The sequence below is a fragment of the Acanthochromis polyacanthus genome, chromosome 6, assembly GCF_021347895.1.
Source record: "Acanthochromis polyacanthus isolate Apoly-LR-REF ecotype Palm Island chromosome 6, KAUST_Apoly_ChrSc, whole genome shotgun sequence".
Taxonomy (NCBI): Eukaryota; Metazoa; Chordata; class Actinopteri; family Pomacentridae; genus Acanthochromis; species Acanthochromis polyacanthus.
This window is the reverse complement of record NC_067118.1, coordinates 2,589,264-2,612,310: the sequence shown is the minus strand read 5'-3', so window position 1 is coordinate 2,612,310 and position 23,047 is coordinate 2,589,264. Positions and strand designations below refer to the sequence as shown.

Here is a 23,047-nt window from a genome sequence, read left to right as displayed (position 1 = left end):
AAAGAGGAAGAAGACTTACTGTTGTTTATTTTATCTGTTAGTCCAGAGGAAGCAGTGAAAGAAAGCAGAAGGAAACGTTTAACAGACATGCAGAACATAAATACATCAGCTCATTTATTGCTCTATGTGCCTTTCAGTTTTCATTCCGCTGTGTTTCCTGTCGGTATTTTATTTCTCCTCCTTCCTGCCCCACCCACAGCTGAAGGTCGAGTGCTGAAGGGCAATCTGAACCTGACTCCTCCTCCTCCTCCTCCTCTGGGATTCATCCACCCCACCTCTGAACTCCACCTCTAACCTCTCTCTGTGTTTAAATACATCCATGTTTGCTCTCATGTGGATGTGTTTGTCTTTGTTATCCAGGATTTGACCTCAGAAGACGTCAAACAAAGACCAGAGTGAATAAAAAAAGCATGAAAAGGAGCATCCACTTAAGTAAAGTGAGGATAAAACAACCAATCAATGAGATTTGATTTATGATGCAATAACCGAGTTAAGGTTAGGTTCCACATGACCGACGGTGGAAGTTCACGCTTTTATTCACGGGTCGCTTCATGAAAAATCCATCAATCTTCCACCCAGAACCTCCACCAGAACCACCTGGTTCTTCATCTCCAGAAACGTTATCAATGATCAGAGTTCTACCTTCATACTGGGAATATTTCCAGAGTTCCAGGTCCTTGAAGTCCATAGAGGAGAACATCTCCTGGAGAAAGTTCTAGAGTAGACCTACTGACAACTGGACAGTTGTCGGTAGGTCTACTCTAGAACTTTCTCCAGGGGATGCTCTCCTTTATTGCTTCCAGTCTTTAAGTTTAGTTTCACTTAGAACATTCTAGGTCCTGTTCGAATTACCTTTGTTTCCAGAACAACTCAAAATGTGACTAAAATATCAAAACCATCGACCAAATGACCTCAAGCACGACACTAAACACCTAGAAACTTTTCTAGAATCACTCAGAACTTGAAAACTTGTCAAAAAATGACTCATAAAACGGTCCATAAAGACTGAATTTGTCAATATGATTGAAAAAAACCTTAAAATGACTGAAAAAAATACCCAAACAGCATCTAAACCTTTCCAAAACCACACATTTTGCTTTAAATGACTTAAACATTGTCCAAAATTACAAAAAAAAGTTGCACAAAATGGCTAAAATCTGTAAAAGAAAAGAAAACAAAACAAAAAACTGACTCAGAAAATGCTCAGATTACCTCAACCTGATTCAAATTGCCTGGATTTATTTCCAGAACAACTCAAAATGTGACCAAAATATCAAAACCATCGACCAAATGACCTCAAACACGACACTAAACACCTAGAAACTTTCCCACAGCGACTAAAAACTTGAAAATTTGTCAAAAATCACTCATAAAGTAGCCCATAAAAACTCATATCATCAATATGACTCAAATATTGTTCAAAAATCTGTTCAAAATCATCTGAAACCTGTCTGAAATGAGTTTCAAATCAACCCAAAATGCTAAAAACTACTTTGTTTGAGGTACTTTTTAAAATTACACACAAATTAACCAACGCACTTCAAACCGATTCAAAACACCTCAAAATGACACAGATTAGGTTAAAAAGAGAGAATATTCCATTAAAATACAACCAGAACCTCCTCAGAACCACCTAGTTCTTCATCTCCAAAAACTTTATTCTTGATCAGAGTTCTACTTTCATACTGGGAGTATTTCCAGAGTTCCAGGTCCTTGAAGTCCATAAAGGAGAAAGTTCTAGAGTAGACCTACCCACAACTGAACAGTTGTGGGCAGGTCTACTCTAGAACTTTCTACAGTTGATGGTAAGTCTACTCTAGAACTTTCTACAGTTGCTGGTAGGTCTACTCTACAACTTTCTCCAGGGGATGCTCTCCTTTATTGCTTCCAGTCTTTAAGTTTAGTCTCACTTAGAACATTCCAGGTCTTTGAAGTCCATAGAGGTGGGTCCAGATTTATCACTTTTTAATGATGGTGCTAGTTGGTGCTAGGTGGTTCTAGATAGTGTCAGGTAGTGATAAGAAATGTTAGGTGGTGCTAGTTGTTGCTAGGTGGTGTTTAGTGGTGTTGGAAGATGCTAGGTGGTGTTTGGAGATGATGGATGGGGTAAGTGTTGGGTGGTATTAGATATTGGGTAAGGTTGGGACGTGTGAGATGGAGTTTGAGGTGTTTGGGGATGTTGGGAGGCTTTGGGAGGTGTTGGGTGGAATCGAGAGATGTTTGGAGGTGTTAGATGGTGTTGGTAAGTGTTGGAAGCTCTTGGGAAGTTGGTGGAAGTGCTTGGAGGTGTTAGATACTAGGAGGTGTTGGATGGAGCTTGAAGGTGTTATGACACATTTGGAAATGTTGGGAGGCACTGGGAGGTGTTTGGTGGGGTTTAGAGATGTTCTGAGGTGTTAGTTGGTATTAGAAGGTGTTATGAGATTTTGGGAGGTGTTGTCATGGTTACTCACAGCTTTTGGGGATGTCTATGGCTCCCTGAGCGACCGGAGGCGATGAGGTGAGGAAGAGGAGGGCGGCGATGAAGAGCGGGGCGGGGAAGCTCCGCCCCTTATAGGCCGTCCACCGACGCTGCGACGACGACGACATCTCTCAAAGTCCCATCAAAAGTGACGCCACACACCCACACACTCATCAACACACAACGACAACGACACAACCACAGCCAGGATGGGGTGGTCCACTGTGGAGACCAGGAGGGAAGACCAGGAGGGACCGGGAGGGACCAGGAGGACCAGGAGGAACCAGGACAGAAGACCAGGGAAGGACCAAGGGGGAGGAGTGAGCCAGAACAAAGGAGGGCCGGTGGGGGAGGAGGTCACAGGGGAACAGGAAGCAAAGACATGATTAGTTTGAGCAAACAGAAGTCAACATTAATGAAGTCAGTGTGAGAGCAGAGGAAACGTCCTCATTAACATCTGGAGCTCCATTAAATACCTCACAGCACGTCTGGCTTTCATCAGATTGTGTTGAAATATCATGAATAATCTATTTCTGTGTCAAACACCAACAACAAAGACAGGCCAGTTATTTTTGGTCTTAATTGGTCAAATTAAAAATGGGCTCCAACCAATCCAGTGGTTCCACTGAGTTCTGTTTGATTTCCACCATTAATGGACGTGAGGAAAACAGATTATTGTTTTTGATGCTGTCCTGTAATTATCATAAAATCCAGACAAATTCCAACAGCAGCTTCCAAAATACCAACACAAACGGTAAAGTCGACAGAAGACTAAAAGTTCATGGAGTAAATTAAAGGGTCAGACATTTTACAGGTTTTGTTCTCACTGCTTTTTTTTGTTTGTTTGTTTTTTGTTCTTGCTGGTTTAACATTCCTGTTGTCCTGTGGGTCAAAAAAAGTTTGAAAATGTGGAAAAAAAATGTATTTTCACAATAAAAGTTTCCACATTTTCAACATTTTGGGTTTTTGGTGAAAAAAACAGAAATGTCCAAAAAAATTCTTTAAGAACATTCAGAAAAAAAACTTTTTTCTGAATGTTCTTAAAGAAACTATTCAAACTTTAACTGATACATATGGAACCACTTCAGATATATTTAGGAGTATTTTGGAAAATTTATTCATTTTTTCAAAACAATTACAATTTTATTTTTTAAATTTTAATTTTTTACCAAATTTGGTGATTTTCTTTTTTTCAAAAAACATTTGAAGAAATTTTCTTCCTGAGGATTTTGCAAATTTTTCTAAATTTGGGGAAGTTTTCCCGGAATGTTTGGATTTTTTTCAGAGATGGGAACTGTTTTTTTAACCTGTAAATAAGGACAACACAAGGGCTAAATTGGAATAAAATTGGATTATTTCTCTGTTTTTTTTTCTTCATTGGTTTAAAATAAAAAAAATATTTCCTTTGATTTAACTGTTGGTTCAAATTGAAAAATTTACATTGAGTCTGTTCTAGATTGTCCATTTAAAATGAAGAAGGAAAATAAAGCCACCAAATGGACGTATTTTGCTGTGTTTATTGGCCTTTTTTCTAGATGTATCTTAATTTATTTTTTGGATAAACCAAAAGTAAGTATAAAATTAGAAAACACTTTCTTTTTTATTAATTTATTTTTTGTAGTTTCACTGTGGATTAAAATCTAAAAAACAAACTAGAAGTGGGTAGAAAATAGAAAAATAAAAACACATAAAATGGGAAAACAAAATACATTTTGTTTCTTTGACAGTTTTGTAATTTTTGTATTTTTTCACTTTAGTTGAAGATGAAAAAAAAATCGGGTCTATCTTTGTGTGTTTCTTTACTTTAAAAAAATATTTATTCATTTATTTTGCAGTTGGTTTAAAATGGAAGAAACAAGAAATCAATAATGAAATGGGAAAATAAAATGTGCTTGTTTTTTGTTTGTTTTTTGACAGTTTCTGTAATTTTTAATTTTTTTTAAATGGGAAAAAAATTGGACCCATTTTCTCATTTTGGGTTTCAAAATAGAAAACTGAGTAAATTAAGGGAAAAAAATATTTTAAAAAATGTATGTATATATCGATATTTTAGCTGCTTTAAAATGTCCCTATTGTCTGTTTTGTTTTTTTTTTACTGTTGGTTTTTAAATAGAAAAAAATCTCATGAGGCTGTTTTCTGAGGTTTAAAACATAAACTTGTGTTGTTTGCTTAAAATGAATGACTAAATAAAAACATTTTCCTTTTTTTCTGCTTTAAAACAAACGTGTTTTCTGTTTTTGTCAGTGTTGGTTTTAAACAGAAAAAAATCTCGTGGATTTCTTTAGTTTAAAACAGACAAACTTAAAGTCTAGTTTTGGGTTGTTTGCTTCTAGTAAAAGTATTTATCTTTTCCTTTTTTCATGCTTTAAAGCGACCCCGTTTCCTGTTTTTTCTCCTGGTTTTTGGCGTCTAACGGGCAGCAGATTATCCTTCAGGCATCCTGAGGTCATGGAGATAAAGTGGAGATGAGATGAGAGCAGCAGGAAACATCTTCCTCTAATCACATCACAAAGACGCTGCCCCTCATCCGCCTCCATCCTTTGTTTTCTGCCGTCTGAACAGCGACCCGTGACGATGCTGGGGTTAAAGCAGGAGGAAAAGCTGAAACCTCAAAGTTTTTCCTGGTTCTACTGGAGGGATTACATAGAAATCCTTTTTTAAAATCCGCTCAGCACTTTAAGAACTAAAAATAGCCGAAGGCGCCACTTAAAGCCTGAAATCAGAATGAATTTAAGGGAATAAACTGAAGAGGATTCCTCAGTTTATCAACCATTCAGGTCCCTGAACTCCTGCTCGTTTCTTCTTCTTCAAGGTTTTCTAGTTTAGAGAAACACAAAGACATGCTGTCCTTAAAAAACACCTCTGATCTGCCACAAACCGCAACAACAGGAAGAATCACCACGTTTTCAACTTTCAGACGGTCCTTGAACTCATCATCTGTCAGAAACAATCGACCAAATCTGAGCTGAAGCTCGTGATTGGTTACAAAATTATTTAAAATAAACCATTTGCTTCAATTAGATTCTGTAAAAAAGAAAATTCTACACTCCTCGATAAAACCAGGAAGATAAGAATGACTCTGCTGTGACCAACAATTATCTGACGGAAAATCAGCAATTTTTCAGTTGAACTGCAGACAGACGAGTAAAAAAACTAATTAAAAACACCTAAAATCCAAAAAAAATAAGTCGATCTTTAATGTTTCTATCTGGAATTCTACCTTATTGGTTCCAACAGACAGACTGTTGGCTACATAAATATCGCAACTTATTAATTATTTTAGATCCGAACAAACATTGGAGCTGCTGCAGGTTCTAAACATCTCTGTAGGAGCTGAAGTTTAATCCAGTCCTGCAGTCAGGTTTCATTTCTACAACAAAATTACAAAAATGAGAAAAAATCCAATCCAATCCAAATATAGCACTTTAAACAACCACAGATTGAAGCAAAGTGCTCTCCATCCAGAACAAGGCAGAAAAAAATGACAAAAATGAGAAAGAAAATGACAAAAATGAGAAAAAACTGACAAAAATGAGACACAAATGACAAAAATTTAAAAAATGAGAAAAATGACAAAATGAGACACAGAATAACAAAAATGAATAAAACTGAATAAATGAGAGATAAATGGCAAAATAATAAACAAAATGACAGAAATGAGAGGAAATCAGATAAAAAGAAAGAAAATGACAAAAAATAAGACAAAAGCAGACAAAAACGAGAAGGAAAATGACGAAAATGCGAAGAAATGACAAAAATGAGACACAAAATGAAAAAACAGAGGAAATCAGATAAAAATGAGAAAGAAAATGATGAAAATGAGACATAAAATGACAATAAAATGAGACACTATTAAAACGTTTTCTTTGATAACGTCATCAGAACATGGAGGTGACGCTTCAGAGCACAGAGCAGCTTCATTAAAACATCTAATCAAGTCAGTAGAGGATGTGATGGAGGTTAAATTAACAGCTGTGAGCAGAAACACTGCAGAGATGCCCAGCGGGTCGGTTCTGGAGGAACCGGACCAGAACTGGGCCAGACCTGGACCAGAACCAGGCTGAGGTCTAGCTTTAAGAGGTCTGGCTGTAACAGCAGCCAGAAGCCGTGGAGCTCCGTTAGCGTCAGCAGCTGAAGCCTCAGGGCCGGGGGAGGGAGTGACAGCTGGCTAATGGAGCCCCCCCGACATCCCATAATTACCCAACCTGTCCCCAAACACGCCCCCCCCCCCTCCAGCTCCTATTGTCTATTGTCCTCAGCCGTCCACACATCACAGAGGAACTCACACCTGACACCCGCCGCTACCTGCCGGCCAGATTTTCAAAATAAATGACCCGAACAGAGCAGCGGGGGGCAAGCGATGCCCGACACCACGGGGCGGAATAATGGACAGCTGAGGAGACGTCCCAGCATGCATCACTTCCTCCAATAACAGCCAGCAGAAGAACATAAACACGGGGTCTGGTTATTCATTTAAATATTCATGAAGGTAATGAAGAGCTCAGCCCGAACATCCCATAATTCACTCTGAATCTGGAGCCGGAACAGCCCATAATTCACTCTGAATCTGGAGCCTGAACATCCCATAATTCACTCTGAATCTGGAGCCTGAACATCCCATAATTCACTCTGAATCTGAATAGAATTTCGTTGTCATTGTTGGCTTAAAACTCAAAAACAGATTTTTTAAAATTTTGTTGTTGTTTTAGGTTTAAAACCAAAAGAAAAAATAGATTTTTGTTGTCACTGTTGCTTTAAAATAGAAAAAGTAATAAAAATATTTGAATTTTGTTGTTTTGAAACCAAAATATATAAAAAGTTTTTTTTAATTGTGTTGTTGTTGGTTTAAATTAGGACAAAAAAAATCTTAAAAAAAATAGAATTTTGTTGTTGTTGTTGGTTTAAATAAAAAAAATCTAAAAAATAGAATTTTGTTGTTGGTTTAAAACTGAAATAAAAATATTTTTTAAAAGAAATTTATTATTGGTGGTTTAAAATTTATTTTGTGGTTTGAAATTTAAAAGAAAAATAGTAATTTGAATTTTGTTGTAATTATTGGTTTAAAACAGAAAAAATGTAAATAATTTGAATTGAATGCCATTTTTTGTTTTGTACTTTGTTTTCTTTCACTGCTGGTTTGAAATGGATCATTAACAATTTTATGAGTGTGTTCGCTGATGATTTAAAATGTAAATCATAAAATGGTCCCGTTTTCTCATCTTACATCGCTAGTTTAAAGCATAAATTTGTCCCACTGAGTGTTTTTTGTTCTCTGACAGGAACCTGCTGCCTGGTTTTGCTCCTTCATGTGGATATTGTGTTTAATCTGAATATTCATGGAGCTGCTGCAGCGCTGAGTGAAGGAGGGGGAGGGACGGAGCTCGTTAGCCAATTAAGTCTTAATCTGAAAGGACACGACGCTTCCTTTTCAGACTCTGAGTGTCTTGATGGAGGCAGCCAAAGCTCCTTGACCTCCGCTGACAGAAACCTCTTTGCTTTTGTTGCAGGGTGACATTAAACGCATCGTGACATTAAACACAGCACGTTGTTGGCGTCGTCGCATTCCGGTCACTTGAATAAAATGAGAGCCATTAGAGGCGAGGAGGAGGAGGAACGCCCCGGACTAGAGATGAGCGATGAGGAGTTTTAATTCCTGCTCCACAAACATCCTGATGACATTACACTTTCCTCTCTGCTGGCCGGAGAAAAAGAACTCGAGATAATTACGAGGCAGGAATCTGAACGACACTTTCTGTCTGTAAAAAATATGTCATAAATTACACCATTTATAAGAGCTGGAAACTTTAAAAACAAAAATTATTGATGAGTTTACAACTTTCCTACAGTCCTTGAATGCATCATGAGTGCTGAGTAACTCCATCAGGAAAAATAACCAAATACCAGCTAAAAATAGAATTTTTTTCACAACAAAACACTTTATTCTAGATTGATGGTGTGTTTTATTTTGGTGACGCCTTTACGATAAACTGCAGTAGGCAAGAAAAAAATATGTAAAAAACATATCTATGTGCATTAAAGCTACTGGACTGAATAAAAGAGAATAAAAAAGGTTTAAAAGGGAAATACAAAGAGAAGAGACAGAGCTGTCAGAGTGGAAATTAAATCGACGAATCTCCTGTTCTGCACATTTTTCATGTTTCATTTAAATATTCACCAAGAATAAACCAAATGCACCAGATTCTGTAAAAAACTAAAACCTCTTTACGACTTTGAGCAACTGAACATCTGATTTTACAGATTTTTATGCCGGTCTGTTAGAAAAATTGAATAAATCTGAGCTTAAAATTGTGACATTTTATCAGAATCATTTCATTCTATATGTCTTATTCAAAATTTTGCCAAAAATAAAATGTTTGTAATAAAAACATTAAAAAAAATTCTGTTCTCCTCAACACAACAGAGAAGCTATGATCCACTCAGCTATGACCAACAATCACACAACAAAAATTCAGAGTTTCCAGGTTGAACTGCAGGCAGTGTTTCCACAGAGAGACTGAGAGGACAACCAAAGCTGTCCAGAATTACTAAAAAATTATAGAAAATCACAATAAATGTCCAATATGAATAGTAATTCTTCAAAAATGACTCAAAAATTTTCCAAATTTACAAAATATTGTGTGAAATGACTCAGAGTGTCCAGAATTGTTTTTAAAAATTGTCCAAAATGGCACAAAATTATACAAAATGACTTGAAAACGGTCAAAAATGATCAGAAATTGTGTGAAAACACAAAAAAATGTCCACCGTATCTTATAATTTGTCCAGAATTACTTTGAAATGGCTCAAAATGACAAAAGAATGTCTGAAATAACAATAAATTACAAAAAAAGTCCAACGTGACTTAAAATTAGTCAAAAATGACTTTGAAATGGTAATCAATGACTCAAACATTGGCCAGAATGACAAAATAAAACCTGAAAAGACCTTAGTTTTATGTGAAAATATTCAGAAGTTGTCCAGAATTATTAAAGCTATTAATGTCCAAAATGACTTATAAATTGTCCAAAATTACTTCAAAATGGTCCAAAATGACAAAATTAAATCTGAAATAAATTCTGTGCGAAATGACTCTAAACTTGTGCAGAATAATTAAAAGAATGGTTAAATGCGACCTAAATTACTCTGAAACTTATCTACAATAGCTCAAACTTTGTCCAAACGTAATAAAATAAAAGCAGCATGGCTCAGAAACAGTGAACGGAGGAGCAGGTTGTTGGAGATCCATTCAGCATGGAGATACATCTTTCTACAGATGATGAGCAGAGGCTGCAATGTGTCCAAAATGATGTACATTTACCTTAATGACTCAAATGTGTTTAAAATGACAGATTTCCAGATGTTTTCATGAACTTTCAAGAAAATTTGGACCATTTTTGACTTATTTTGAACAACTCTTGACTCATTTTGGACATTTTTGGATCAATTTTATGTTACTTGTGGACGAATTTCAAATAATTTTGGCCAATTTGAGACTGAAAACCAAAGCTAGTGGATGAATAAAATAAAAGCAGCATGGCTCAGAAACAGTGAACAGAGGAGGTAGCAGAGAGGAACAGTCTGGAGAGGCTGGATGACGCTAATTTTAGTTTAACGTTTAGATTCAGACCGCTGGGAAAAGCATCAAAGTGACTGAAGAAGAGAATCAGGGGCAGGAAAATGGGTAGATCTTCTGCTGGGGGGTAACAGACTGGTTCAAGGGTATCAGGACTACCAGAGGGGGGTAACAGAATGGTTCAGGGGTATCAGGGCTACCAGAGGGGCAGCTGGACGGATTGGAGGCGATGGAGCGAGAAATTAATTCATTGATAGATTCTGATCTGAAGGAAGAGAAAGTGGACGGATTAGAGGGAAGAGGTACATACTGGTACTACACACTGGAACTACACACTGGAACTACACACTGGTACTACACACTGGTACTACACACTGGTACTGCACACTGGAACTACACACTGGAACTACACACTGGAACTACACACTGGAACTACACACTGGAACTGCACACTGGTACTACACACTGGAACTACACACTGGAACTACACACTGGAATTACACACTGGAACTACACACTGGAACTACACACTGGTACTGCACACTGGTACTACACACTGGAACTACACACTGGAACTACACACTGGAACTACACACTGGTACTACACACTGGTACTGCACACTGGTACTACACACTGGAATTACACACTGGTACTACACACTGGTACTGCACACTGGAACTACACACTGGAACTACACACTGGTACTGCCCACTGGTACTGCACACTGGAACTACACACTGGTACTACACACTGGTACTACACACTGGTACTGCACACTGGAACTACACACTGGAACTACACACTGGTACTGCACACTGGAACTACACACTGGAACTACACACTGGTACTACACACTGGAACTACACACTGGTACTACACACTGGTACTGCACACTGGAACTACACACTGGAACTACACACTGGTACTGCACACTGGAACTACACACTGGAACTACACACTGGTACTGCACACTGGAACTACACACTGGAACTACACACTGGAACTACACACTGGTACTACACACTCATACCACACACTGTGTCGTGTATTTGTGTGTCAGTGTGTGGTCCAGATGGGTTCTACAGGAGCTCCTATGACTACCATGACCTGGACGACTGAGAATCTTTGGGATCAACACTCTACGATTGGTGGAGGACTTGGAGAAGATGCCATGAAAACTTACAGACTACAGGAACCACCTCAACCTCAGATGCAGAAAACACAGTTTTAACACTACAGGACAGCACAAACAACGTTAAACTCCTACATGACACTGGACACTCCTGGAAGATGGTGAAAGATTTGTCTTTCTGGAGTCTTCTAACCCTATTGGATCAGGAACTAACCCAACCAGAGAAGGACTGAAGTTGGTCACATCTCCACAGCAGGTACCAGTGGTGGATCTGATCACAGCCATCAGAAACTACAACAACCTCACAGAAACACATCACGTTTAAAATATCAGCAGCAGTCTCTAAAGTCCCACGTCAGAGTTCTGTTTCTACGGATCGATGGAAGTCGATTTTCACCGTAAGTCAAAACTGCGGTGAAAATGTAAACAAAGCCGTTCTGTGCATCACAATATGGATCAGTTCTTCAGAAAAGTCATGAACATCAACGACTTTCATGCATGTATGAATCATTTTACTAGAAGATAACAGAACATGTTGCAACCTGAGCGTTTTATTCTATCTAATTTCACTTCCATGGAGGTGCCATCAGAAGAGTCTGACTTGCACTGGGAGTCATAATGAAAAAGTTAACGAATCCAAGGTGGAGTACAACTGGTAAACTAATGTAAACAATGCCGTCTTATAGCGCCGCGTGATGATGTATTCATCCACTGCGCTCGCCAACTAGTTCCACGTAACCAGTTCCGACCAAACGCCGTACATCGTAAACCAAGGACCCGCCCATAACCAGTTCCAATGTAACGACGAAATGCTGTAGGTCAAGATGTCATAAACTGAGGACTTTACTCAGTGGCAGTCCTACCTATGATTGTAGAAGTTCAGCGATGTCGAGAGAAGATGAGGAGGCAGAGAGACACTCTGGAGGTTCACTGATATCATTAGAAATAAAACCGACAGAGCAGCAGTTCATGAAGGCAACACCAGCAGCAGCTCTGAGGATTCTCTCTGATCTTTGGGTTTATATCGTAGTTGGGAGAAGGTCACATTTAGATTAAAGACCAACATGGACAGAACCAGTCTGCTTAGTCACATCAGAATAGAGAATATCTGACCTCTGTCTGCCTGTCTAAAGACCATTATGACCTGAGATAGGGGAAAGTTTTTCCTTCACACCTACGAGATCCTGAGAAGAGACTCTACATAGACTGATACTACAGACCACCCATCCTGCTACAGACCACCCTGGAGAGGACATACCACACATGCATGGACTTCAGAAGATACAGCAGGAGGGAACATCACTCAGACCCATGAGCTCAGTCACCTACAACATCTGTAAACACCTAGCATGGATGTTAGGAAACACAACATCACATACAGAACTCCACTCTGAGACAAAGACTGGTCCAGCCCAACACACAGCACCACAGTGAAACACACACTACGTACACACACACTAAAACACACACTACGTATACGCACACACTAAAACACACACTATGTATACACACACACTAAAACACACACTACGTATACGCACACACTAAAACACACACTATGTATACACACACTAAAACACACACTATGTATACACACACTAAAACACACCCTACACACTCTGCATAGACACATTTACAATAAGACACACAAAGGAAGCAGGTTGTTCCTCCAGTTCACTGACTGACCTAAATCCACCTGATTCATTATTCATCACACACCTCACTTTGTGTGTGTGTGTGTGTGTGTGTGTGTGTGTGTGTGTGTGTGTGTGTGTGTGTGTGTGTGTGTGTGTGACCTATAGGAGGTTTAATGTGATTTTGTGTGACTACAGATCAGACTGATGTCCTTCAGACTCCATGAATATAAAACAGTCTGTCATTTAACAAAGTCTGTCTGTCTTTAGTCTGTCTGTCTTTAAACTGTCTGTCTTTAGTCTGTCTGTCTTTAAACTGTCTGTCTTTAGTCTGTCTGTCTTTAAACTGTCTGCCTTTTCTCGTTGTTAATCTCAAACAATCCAACGTTCCAAATCAAAATATTTTCAGTTTTTTATATTATTAAATTCATTCAACTTAAATTTTGCTTTAATTAAAAAAAAACACAGAAATGTGAGTTTATATGACACAAAAATGTAAAGTTGATGCAACATTATTACATCAGTCCAACTATTTAAAATAATATTTGCAATTTAGGTGGAACTTTATACTCAAATTTATGTGTTTATTGAATTAAAACTGCATTTAAATTGAGCTAACTTAATACAATTCACTTGATAACTCATTTTAACAGCTTTATTTTAGTATTAAGTCTGTTTTTATTCTAACATCCCTGGACATTTGTGTTACCTCGACTTAAATTATTTTTTAATTATAAAAACCCACACATTTTAATTTAAATTGCACACAATATTAAATTAAGTCAACAAAACACCTCAACGTAATGTTTGCAACTTAAAAGCTTTATTTAAATTAAAACTCTATCTGGTAATTATTCCTTTAATTAAGTCCTTTGGATTCCATTTCTCAGTGAACACGTTTAGAATTAACGAGCTCCGAGTTAATTAAGTTTGAATTAATTGACAATTAAAAGAATTCTGCAAACTGCTGGTCTGATCCTTTAAAATTTATGCAGCATTAATAATAAAGTCTGACTGAAAGGAGATGATTGTTCATAAAAACTGATTCACAGCCGCGTCCAGAAAGACTCTTTGTCCTCAGACGCTCTTATTGTGAAGGATGGATCATGCGCTGGACATAAAATGAGATTAAATGTCCACTTCCAGGCAGGAAATGTTGACTCACATCTTCTGGTAAATGACAGCTTCAGAACAAATCCTCTGACAGAGCGATCATCAGACGATGATCTCAGAGGAGCAGCAGCTGACAGATTAATCACCAAATAAAGGTAAATTCTCTGATTCCAGCGTCTTAATGTGAAGACTTTCTGGTTTATTTCCTCTGTGACAGATAACTGAAGATCTTTAGATAAAACGGGACATTTGAAGAAGCAATTTTCTACCGTTTTCTGACCAAACAGCTGCTCAATTAACTGAGAAAATAATCAACAGATTAATCGACAATGAAAACACCCAGTAGCTGCAGATCTGTAATAAACTTAAATAAATAAAAACAAAATAAAAATCATTTTAAAAAATGATGAAAATCAGGCAGCAAAGGTTCCAGAAAAATAATTTAAAAAAAAACAAAACACAGTGCCACACTATAACCCTCAAAATATGTACTGTTAAAAACAACCACAAATATCCATAAAATAATGTTATTTACAGCTGATTTTCATACAATACAACTGGACTTCTATAGTTTGTATAAAAAGTTAAAATATAATTTTTGATGTTAAAGTTTCTGTGCACTTTTTGTCGCCCACATTAATAAAAAAATATTATTTTGTTTACAGTCAACATGTAAATTATTAAAATTTTCAGTGATTGTTTTTATAAATATTTGTAATTTAACAAAACTATAGAAATCTTTATAAATACTTCAAAAAGTAATTTGCCGTTTTTAACCTTTTCTCTTTAAACTGGAATCTTTCTCCAGAAATTCCAAACTGCTTTATATTTTTATTTTATTTATCTTATTTTGATATTTTGATTATTTTATTATGACATTTAAAAATATTTTATTGGGATATTTTATGATAATTTATTAGGATATTTCATGACATTATATTAGGATATTTTATTATATTTCATTAGGATTTTTTCCTTATATTTTATTAGGATATGTCATTCTATAAGTTATTTTAGTATATTTTATTCTGATATTTTGTAGTATTTAATTAGGATATCTTATGATATTTAATTGGGATATTTTTATCATATTTTAGGACATTTCATTATATTTTTTGTGATTTTTAATTATGTTTTTAGGATATTTTGTTATATTTTTAGGACATTTTATTGTATTTTTTTTTATTATTTTTAATTATTTTTTAAGGATATTTTATTAGGATATTTTGTTATATTTTATTATAATACTTTGCTATATTAAATGATGATATTTCATCCTCCTGTCTCCGTCTGTCTAGTTTCTGGTAGAATTCTGCTCCAGGCTGAGATTTAACGTCAGAATGTTATCAGAGAATACAGAAGCTCCGACCGTTGCTAACGGAGACGCTGGTTTAAAACCTGTCTGCAGACTAACAGATAGATTATATTAGAGACGTTCAGGATCCTCAGAGGATCAGTTCTGATCATTTCACAGAACATTTAAACGTTTCTGCTTGGACTAAAAAGACAGAATTAAGGAAAATCTAAAAGTGGACGGCTGGTATTAGACAAAAACTACTATTAAGTTAAAGAAATAGGAGTCAAATCTCTGTGAAATAATTCAGAATATGGACAGAAATAAACGTGGAAAGTTTGGTGAATGAACGTCGTGCTGATATACATTTAAAAATGAATTAATTACAAATATTTTTATTATGAACCACAATTTTAACAACCAGATATCAACATTTAACTTCCTCAGCTAATTCCTTTTATAAAGATACTTATTTATTTTATAAGTTTTCTTATTTTTATTATGTAACATGCAGATGAGGCGTCATATTTTCTTTTAGAAACATTCAGCTGATACAATGCAGTAAAATAATCAATAAATCTGTTTTATACGGAAGCAAAAGAGCCACAAAAAAAAAAGAAAAGTGACCTTAAAAGCAGAGTTTGGCTTTAAGAGATTACAATTCATCAGAGAGACGCCCGAACTGATGTAATCCTCTCATTAATCTCTAATTAATTCATTAATCTAATGAGATTAACGCTGGACGGATTACAACAAGAAGTCTCAGCGGCAGCATCGATCGATAAACGGTCACGTGTTCGTCGTTAAAACGCTGCAGAATCAGCATCGACTGATCCTCTGCTCTCAGTTCAGCAGAAAAACAAACAGGAAACGCTTCAGAGTCGATCAGATATGGATCACATCCTCCAATATTCAGCCGCAAACACTCAAACACACAACAGCAGCAGAAATCTGGACGTTCTGCAGGTTCGGATGGAAAAATGAACATTTTAGCACGAAATGAATGAAAATAAGTGAAGTTTTAATGAAAAATCTGATCAGAACATGTAAAAACAGACTTTTTTTTCAAGGAAAATCAGCTCAAGTGTAATGTAAATACACTGTATACTGTGGAAGTTATTACTAAAATGTTTGACTTTTATAAAAGAAGACAACAAAGAAATCCACTGAATTAATGATAAAATATAACATATTATAAATGCACCTGCAGCTATTAAACCATAAACTGTCAATTTGAGCGATTATAGATCATACAAAGTCTAAATTCTCCAACTGAAGCTTCTAAAATGTGAATATTTTATGTTTTTTTCTTCCTCTCACAATAAACTGAATATCTTTGGACAAAACAACATTTATCTTCTTTGGTTCTGATAAACACTGATTTTTAAAATAATTTTTTACTGTTTTCTGACATTAAACAAACCAAAGCAACGAATTATTGTCATATATGTGTTCAAGAAATAATTAAGTTAAATGCGGTGAAAATGTGTATTTTAAACCCACAACAGGATAATTTAATGACCTTTAATCAAGCGGTTTTGGTGGCTAAATTTGCTGAAAATGAGACTTCAACTGTGAAATAAAATGGAACGAGGATGTATTGACACCTGCAGATAGGGGGCGCTGTCAGCTCAATGCAAACTAGTTTTTAAGTTGCTTTGTGAGCAAACTGCTGCTTATTTTACACGTCAGAGCAACATTAGCGAAAGTTTTAGCTCGTGTTTGGTCTCCACCATCTCCTCAAGGAAATATTTGTAGCTTGAGCTGCTAAATGCTACATTAGCTGCTAAATGCTACGCTAGGTTCAGACAACATGGTGCTTACAGATCAATGACAGCTCTAGCAGGTGATCGATGGCATTTTTATTTAACAGATTCCAAACAAAACGAAAATAAAATGTGCTACTTCCTGTTCCCAATCTGTGGTTTTAGCGAAGCCCCGCCCACAGCAGGATCTGATTGGTTGAACATCACAAGCAACAACCAATCAGCACTGAAGCATAAATATAATTAAAAAGTGAAATAAATGGTTTTACCACTTTGTTTTTTTTAGCTTTAAAATCTGTATTAAAAAAAATACAAATCGTAATTTTACTTAAACATCTTTTTTTAAATAAATTTCTGCTGTTAAGTTCGAAATTTGTCAGTTTTTGGGTGCTGTAGTTTTTCCAACATTCCAAGCACAATTAAATTACCATCATTTTTATTTCTACTAGATAAACAAAGTTATATATATATAACAAAGTTATATATATATAGATATGCATACATATTTTATTTTAACAACATGAGGGGTTTAGAGAGGAGTCAGTGAAGGAGAACAAAGCTGCACATTTCTGTTTCTGTCTGATGAAAACTGAACCTCCGTCCAAAACCACAACTCTGTCTTTAAGTTACACACAATCCCTGATGGCAGATCCACTATCATCCTCTTCATCCTCCTCATGACCTCCTTCACCTCCTCCTCAGACAGGAACGGGTAAATGAACCCTCACGTGTTTCTTCCATTAAACCAGATTTCTCAGGTTGCTTTGTGTGTTTTCTCTCCCTCCCATCCTCTCCCCCGTCGCCATGGTAACCCCCCCCCCCGACTCCAGCATCGTCTCCCCATCCCCCACCTCCCCGTCCCTCCTCCTCTGGTCCTCCCATCCCCCACCCTCCTCCTCCTCCTCCTCCTCTTCACCTCCATCACTTCCTCCTCCTGCTGCCACTCCCTGCCTCCCCCTCCTCACCTCCTCTTCCTCTTCCTCACCTCCTCCTCTGCTCCTCCTCACCTCCTCGTCTCCCTCCTCTCCCTCCTCTCAGACACTTTCTGCTGCCATTGTTTCTGCTCCACCTTCATCCTCCTCCTCCAGTCTGTCGGCTTTTTCTTTTTTTTCTTTTTAGGAAGCATCTTTTAGGGTTTTTCTTCCTTTTGTGCAGCTCAGACACTCAGACTTCCAGAAAATATCCCAAAAGCACAAACCTGACAGACAATCAGCCTCTAAAATATTAATTTCTGAAGGTAAATCACAATAAATTACAGTAAATATGATGGTAAATTATAAATAACTACTGTAACAAAATGAAGTTGAGATGATAAAAGCTGAAAACAAGAACTGACCTTAAACAGCAGGTTATTGTTCAGTGAGTTTATTTTGAATTTAATCGTTTTGGCTCTAAATATAATATATGTCATTTATTCTATCAAATTCTTGCAAAATAAAAATTAAAAAAATCTGTAAAACAAAGATTTTATTGGTTGATTTAAATACAGGAAAAATAATGTAACTGGTTCAAGCGAAATATTTAACATTTAAATTTATATTCATTAAAATCGGATTTATTTTCCACAATCAACATGGAATTTGATGTATTTTCTGCATTTTTACTAAATAGTTTTGGAATTTAATAAAACAGGAAAAATCTGCAACACAATCCAAAATAATGTAAGCATTAAACATTGATAAATTCAGTAAAATTACGATTTTGTGCCACTTTAAATAAATTAAACATGATATAATTTTATGGTTAAATGGTGTAAAAACAAGATTAACTTTTATAAAAATACATGTTTCTTTTCCCACTGTCAACATGTGAATTAATATTTGTTCTCCTTCTGTTTTTCCTAGGTAGTACTGTGCCCTGTTTGAGAAAAAAAAGAAAAAATTATAAAAAAGAAAAAGAAAAAACACCTACAAAATAATAAATAATATTTATGTACACATTTCCTTTAAAATAAGAACAGAATCTGAAAACTAATGGGTTTTTTCTTTGTTTGTTTGCTAATTCAAATACAGCAATAAATAAACAAACAATAAATAAATAAAATTCTGAATGTATAAACGTTTTCTTTCAACTAAGTAAATATTGTAAAATTATAGTTTATAATATTTTGATAAAATTCTAATTGTGTGGTTTTGCATTTAAATGATGTAAAAAACAAAACTAAATCTCTATTTATAAAAACACAGATTTGTGATGTCATTTACGGTTTGGCTGCTATTCCTTTTAGGATTAACATGTAAATCAAGATTTTTTTTCTATCATTGAACTAAATATCTAATTTTAAAAAACTGTCAAAATGTGTAGAATAGCACTAAATAGTTTCTAAGATGATATGTAAAGAGTGTTTGTTACCTATAATTTATGAAAAGAGTTGATTTTCTGGGACTCAAAGCTCCCATTGACGGCTGTGACTCAGATTCCTGCCATCTGTGACTCAGATCTTGTGTTTTTGGAGACGTTGGACTGACATAAAGTGTCCTCTGTGTTTGTGCTCTCCATCAATGGACTCCAGTCACCACAGAGGTCCAACAGGAAGTGTGTGTGCTGGTCCATGTGTTGAAGCTGAGAGACTCTTTAGAGGACATTCCTCAGTTTCCTCCACAAAGACTTCATTCTGAGGACAGGAAGGCTGGACATGTAGGCGTGGGAGGATGGACGGAGATGGATGGAGATGGACGAGCAACAGCAGTAATCAGATTTTGTGGACTCAAACCTCCATCTGACCCGACCGGAGCTCTTAGTCGGCTCCAAACGTCTTCTTCAACGGCCTCCTGAGACCGATCCACTTTAGAAGCAGAGACACTGCACTCCATGGCTTAGATCTACGTCACTTTAGAACCAGAGACGATGGTTTAGATCTTCATCTGTAAGCCTCTAGGATCAGACAGAATCCAGGAAACTACTTCCTGTTCAGAGTTTACTTCTTATCTGGGACCAACAGACCAAGTTTTGCAAACCGTTCTACCTGGAAATGGTTCTCAGATCTGGAATTGTTCTATTTTCACCTTCAGAGAATTGTCTTAAAGACATCCAAAGAGTCCAATATCTCCAGAAATCCAACTTTCCACATCTAGTAGTGATATATAAACAACTATACACATCTAATAGTAATATATAGATGACTATACACACTAGTTTATCTTCTCTTACCAACTGTTCTGTCAAAATAGTCATGAACGGGAACTAGATTTCAACATTTTGCATTTTCCTTAATTCAGTCCCAATAATTGTTCAATCTTGTCATTTTTGAGTCATTTTCAGCAATCCTTACCTTATTTTGGACAAGTCTTGGATACTTTGGACAGCGTTTATCTCAATTGTATTCTTTAATCTGTATCTAATTTTGGACTAGTCTTAATAGATGTTGGTGTTCATAGAGGTCTAGATGTTGGTGTTCATAGAGGTCTAGATGTTGGTGTTCATAGAGGTCTAGATGTTTGTGTTCATAGAGGTCTAGATGTTGGTGTTCATAGAGGTCTAGATGTTGGTGTTCATAGAGGTCTAGATGTTGGTGTTCATAGAGGTCTAGATGTTCATAGAGGTCTAGATGTTGGTGTTCATAGAGGTCTAGATGTTGGTGTTCATAGAGGTCTAGATGCTGGTTTTCAAAGAGGTCTACATGTTGGTGTTCATAGAGGTCTAGATGCTGGTTTTCAAAGAGGTATACATGTTGGTGTTCATAGAGGTCTAGATGTTGGTGTTCATAGAGGTCTAGATGTTCATAGAGGTCTAGATGTTGGTGTTCATAGAGGTCTAGATGCTGGTTTTCAAAGAGGTCTACATGTTGGTGTTCATAGAGGTCTAGATGTTCATAGAGGTCTAGATGTTGGTGTTCATAGAGGTCTAGATGTTCATAGAGGTCTAGATGTTGGTGTTCATAGAGGTCTAGATGTTCATAGAGGTCTAGATTTTGGGGTTCATAGAGGTCTAGATGCTGGTTTTCAAAGAGGTCTACATGTTGGTGTTCATAGAGGTCTAGATGTTGGTGTTCATAGAGGTCTAGATGTTGGTGTTCATAGAGGTCTAGATGTTGGTGTTCATAGAGGTCTAGATGTTGGTGTTCATAGAGGTCTAGATGTTGGTGTTCATAGAGGTCTAGATGTTGGTGTTCATAGAGGTCTACATGTTGGTGTTCATAGAGGTCTAGATGTTGGTGTTCACAGAGCTCTTGATCTTAAAGATTAATTTCTGGAGGCCATGAATCCTTAAAATGGCATCCCGGGAAAGACGTCTGTTTCAGGGTGAAAATAGAAAACTCCAGATCTGAAAACTGATGAATTCTCCAGATTCCACCAAAATATGTCACAGAACTCAAGTTTGGGAACCAAACAAGAAACAGAAACTCTGACATATTTAGATTCTCCATCAAATACGAGATGCTGCAGCTTCACATTCATCTCCAATCCAAACTGAGCCAAATGCAGACAAGATTCCAGAGACTTAGACACCAGAAGAAGGAGCTAACAGAGGACAGGAAGTGATGAGAAATGAAAGAAATAAACCTCCTTCCCCAGCAGTTTATGATCATCTTCCACCACAAACCAACGTCTAATCAAATTCTGCTGTCTGAAAACAACAATAACTCCACATCTCTGTAAGGCTGCAGTTGACCAATCAGACGACTCTTCAGCCGATCGATCGGTCTCAGGAAAACAAACATCAGATCAGTGGATTAGCTAATGTTCCTCAGAGCTCTGACTGATTCAATCTGCAGCTTTATGAGTACAAATGACCTCTAAACCAGCACAAACAGCTAGCGTTAGCATTAGCATCCTAATAAACCACTGTAGCCTGTTGTTTTCTACTGAGATGATAACAGATCAGGAACTATGGCGGAACGAAACTCAGACCAGTTAACCCATGTTTTTACATCATCTTTTCAAGAGCCAAAAATGATTAATTGATGCCATTATTAGACAACTTTAAATCATTTGAAACAGATTTCATAATTTATTGGACAAAGTTTGAGTCAATTTGGACAAATCTTAACTTGTTTGGACTATTTTGAGTCATTTTGGATGATTTTCAGTTATTTTAGACAACTTTCAAGTCAGACTAGTGAAGAAATTTGGAAACTTGGCTTCACAAACATCAGATTCTACTGACGTTAGAGCCTCTAAAGTTGATGAAATGTCGCCCAAAGACTGTATTTACTAGAAACATGGATCCATCCACAGATATACATTTACAGAACCTTTATGGAGACACTATACCAGCCTGGATTGAAAATTTTGCACTTTTACCCCAATTTAAGGGTCAATAATTGTCCATTGTTGTCATTTTTTGATAGTTAAATGTCATTTTTAGACAATTTTAAAGTCATGCTGGACTCAGCTTAAGTAATTTTAGACAAATTTTAAGTGATTTTTAGAGAACTTTTTTCGTCAATTTTCGTCATTTTGGAAAGCAATTTTGGCGTTATTCTAATTACGTTTCAATCTTTTTGGACAATGTTTGGGTTCTATCAACAGACAGTTTGGACAAATATCAAGTTCTTTCAACTGTTTTAACTAATTTTGGACTTATTTTGGACAATGCTTGAGTCATATTTGGCAATTCTGAGCAGTTTAGACAAATTTAAATAGTTTTGGGCAGGTCTTAGCTTATTCTACATAAGTTTGGAATATTTTTAGTTTCAAATTTGAGTCCTTTTGACATGTAACTTTTACATTATTCTGGTCACATTTCAATCTTTTTGGACAATGTTTGAGTTTTTATCAACAGATTCAAAGACGTGTTGGACAAACATCAATGTCTTTAGACTGCTTTATCAAATTTTAGACATGTCCGAAGTCATTTTGAGTGATTTTTATATATTCTGGTCCAATGTGCAGTCATTTTCAATACGTTTCAATCCCTTTGGACGATGTTTTTGACAGGTTTCAAATGTTCCGGGCTGTTTTTATTATCATTTGCAGTCATTTTGGACAAGTTTAAAGACATTTTGGGAGATTTTTTATGTTATTTTGGAACCATTTTAAGTCATTTTAGGCATGTTTTAGTCATGTGACACATTTATAATGAAGATTTTATGCTTTTCTTTGTCTTACATAACACTTAACTCATATTTGG

General features: G+C 36.4%; 1 protein-coding gene across 1 annotated transcript in view; it reads right to left on the bottom strand.

The window, feature by feature from the left end:
* The window catches only part of LOC110950444 (neural cell adhesion molecule L1.1-like), a 139,646-nt gene that overhangs the window by 51,634 nt on the left and 64,965 nt on the right, over positions 1 to 23,047 (bottom strand). The window contains 2 exon segments of the mRNA XM_051949515.1: positions 20 to 34; positions 2,454 to 2,683. Of these exon segments, the coding sequence (XP_051805475.1) occupies positions 20 to 34; positions 2,454 to 2,589 (151 nt within the window). The 5' untranslated portion in view covers positions 2,590 to 2,683.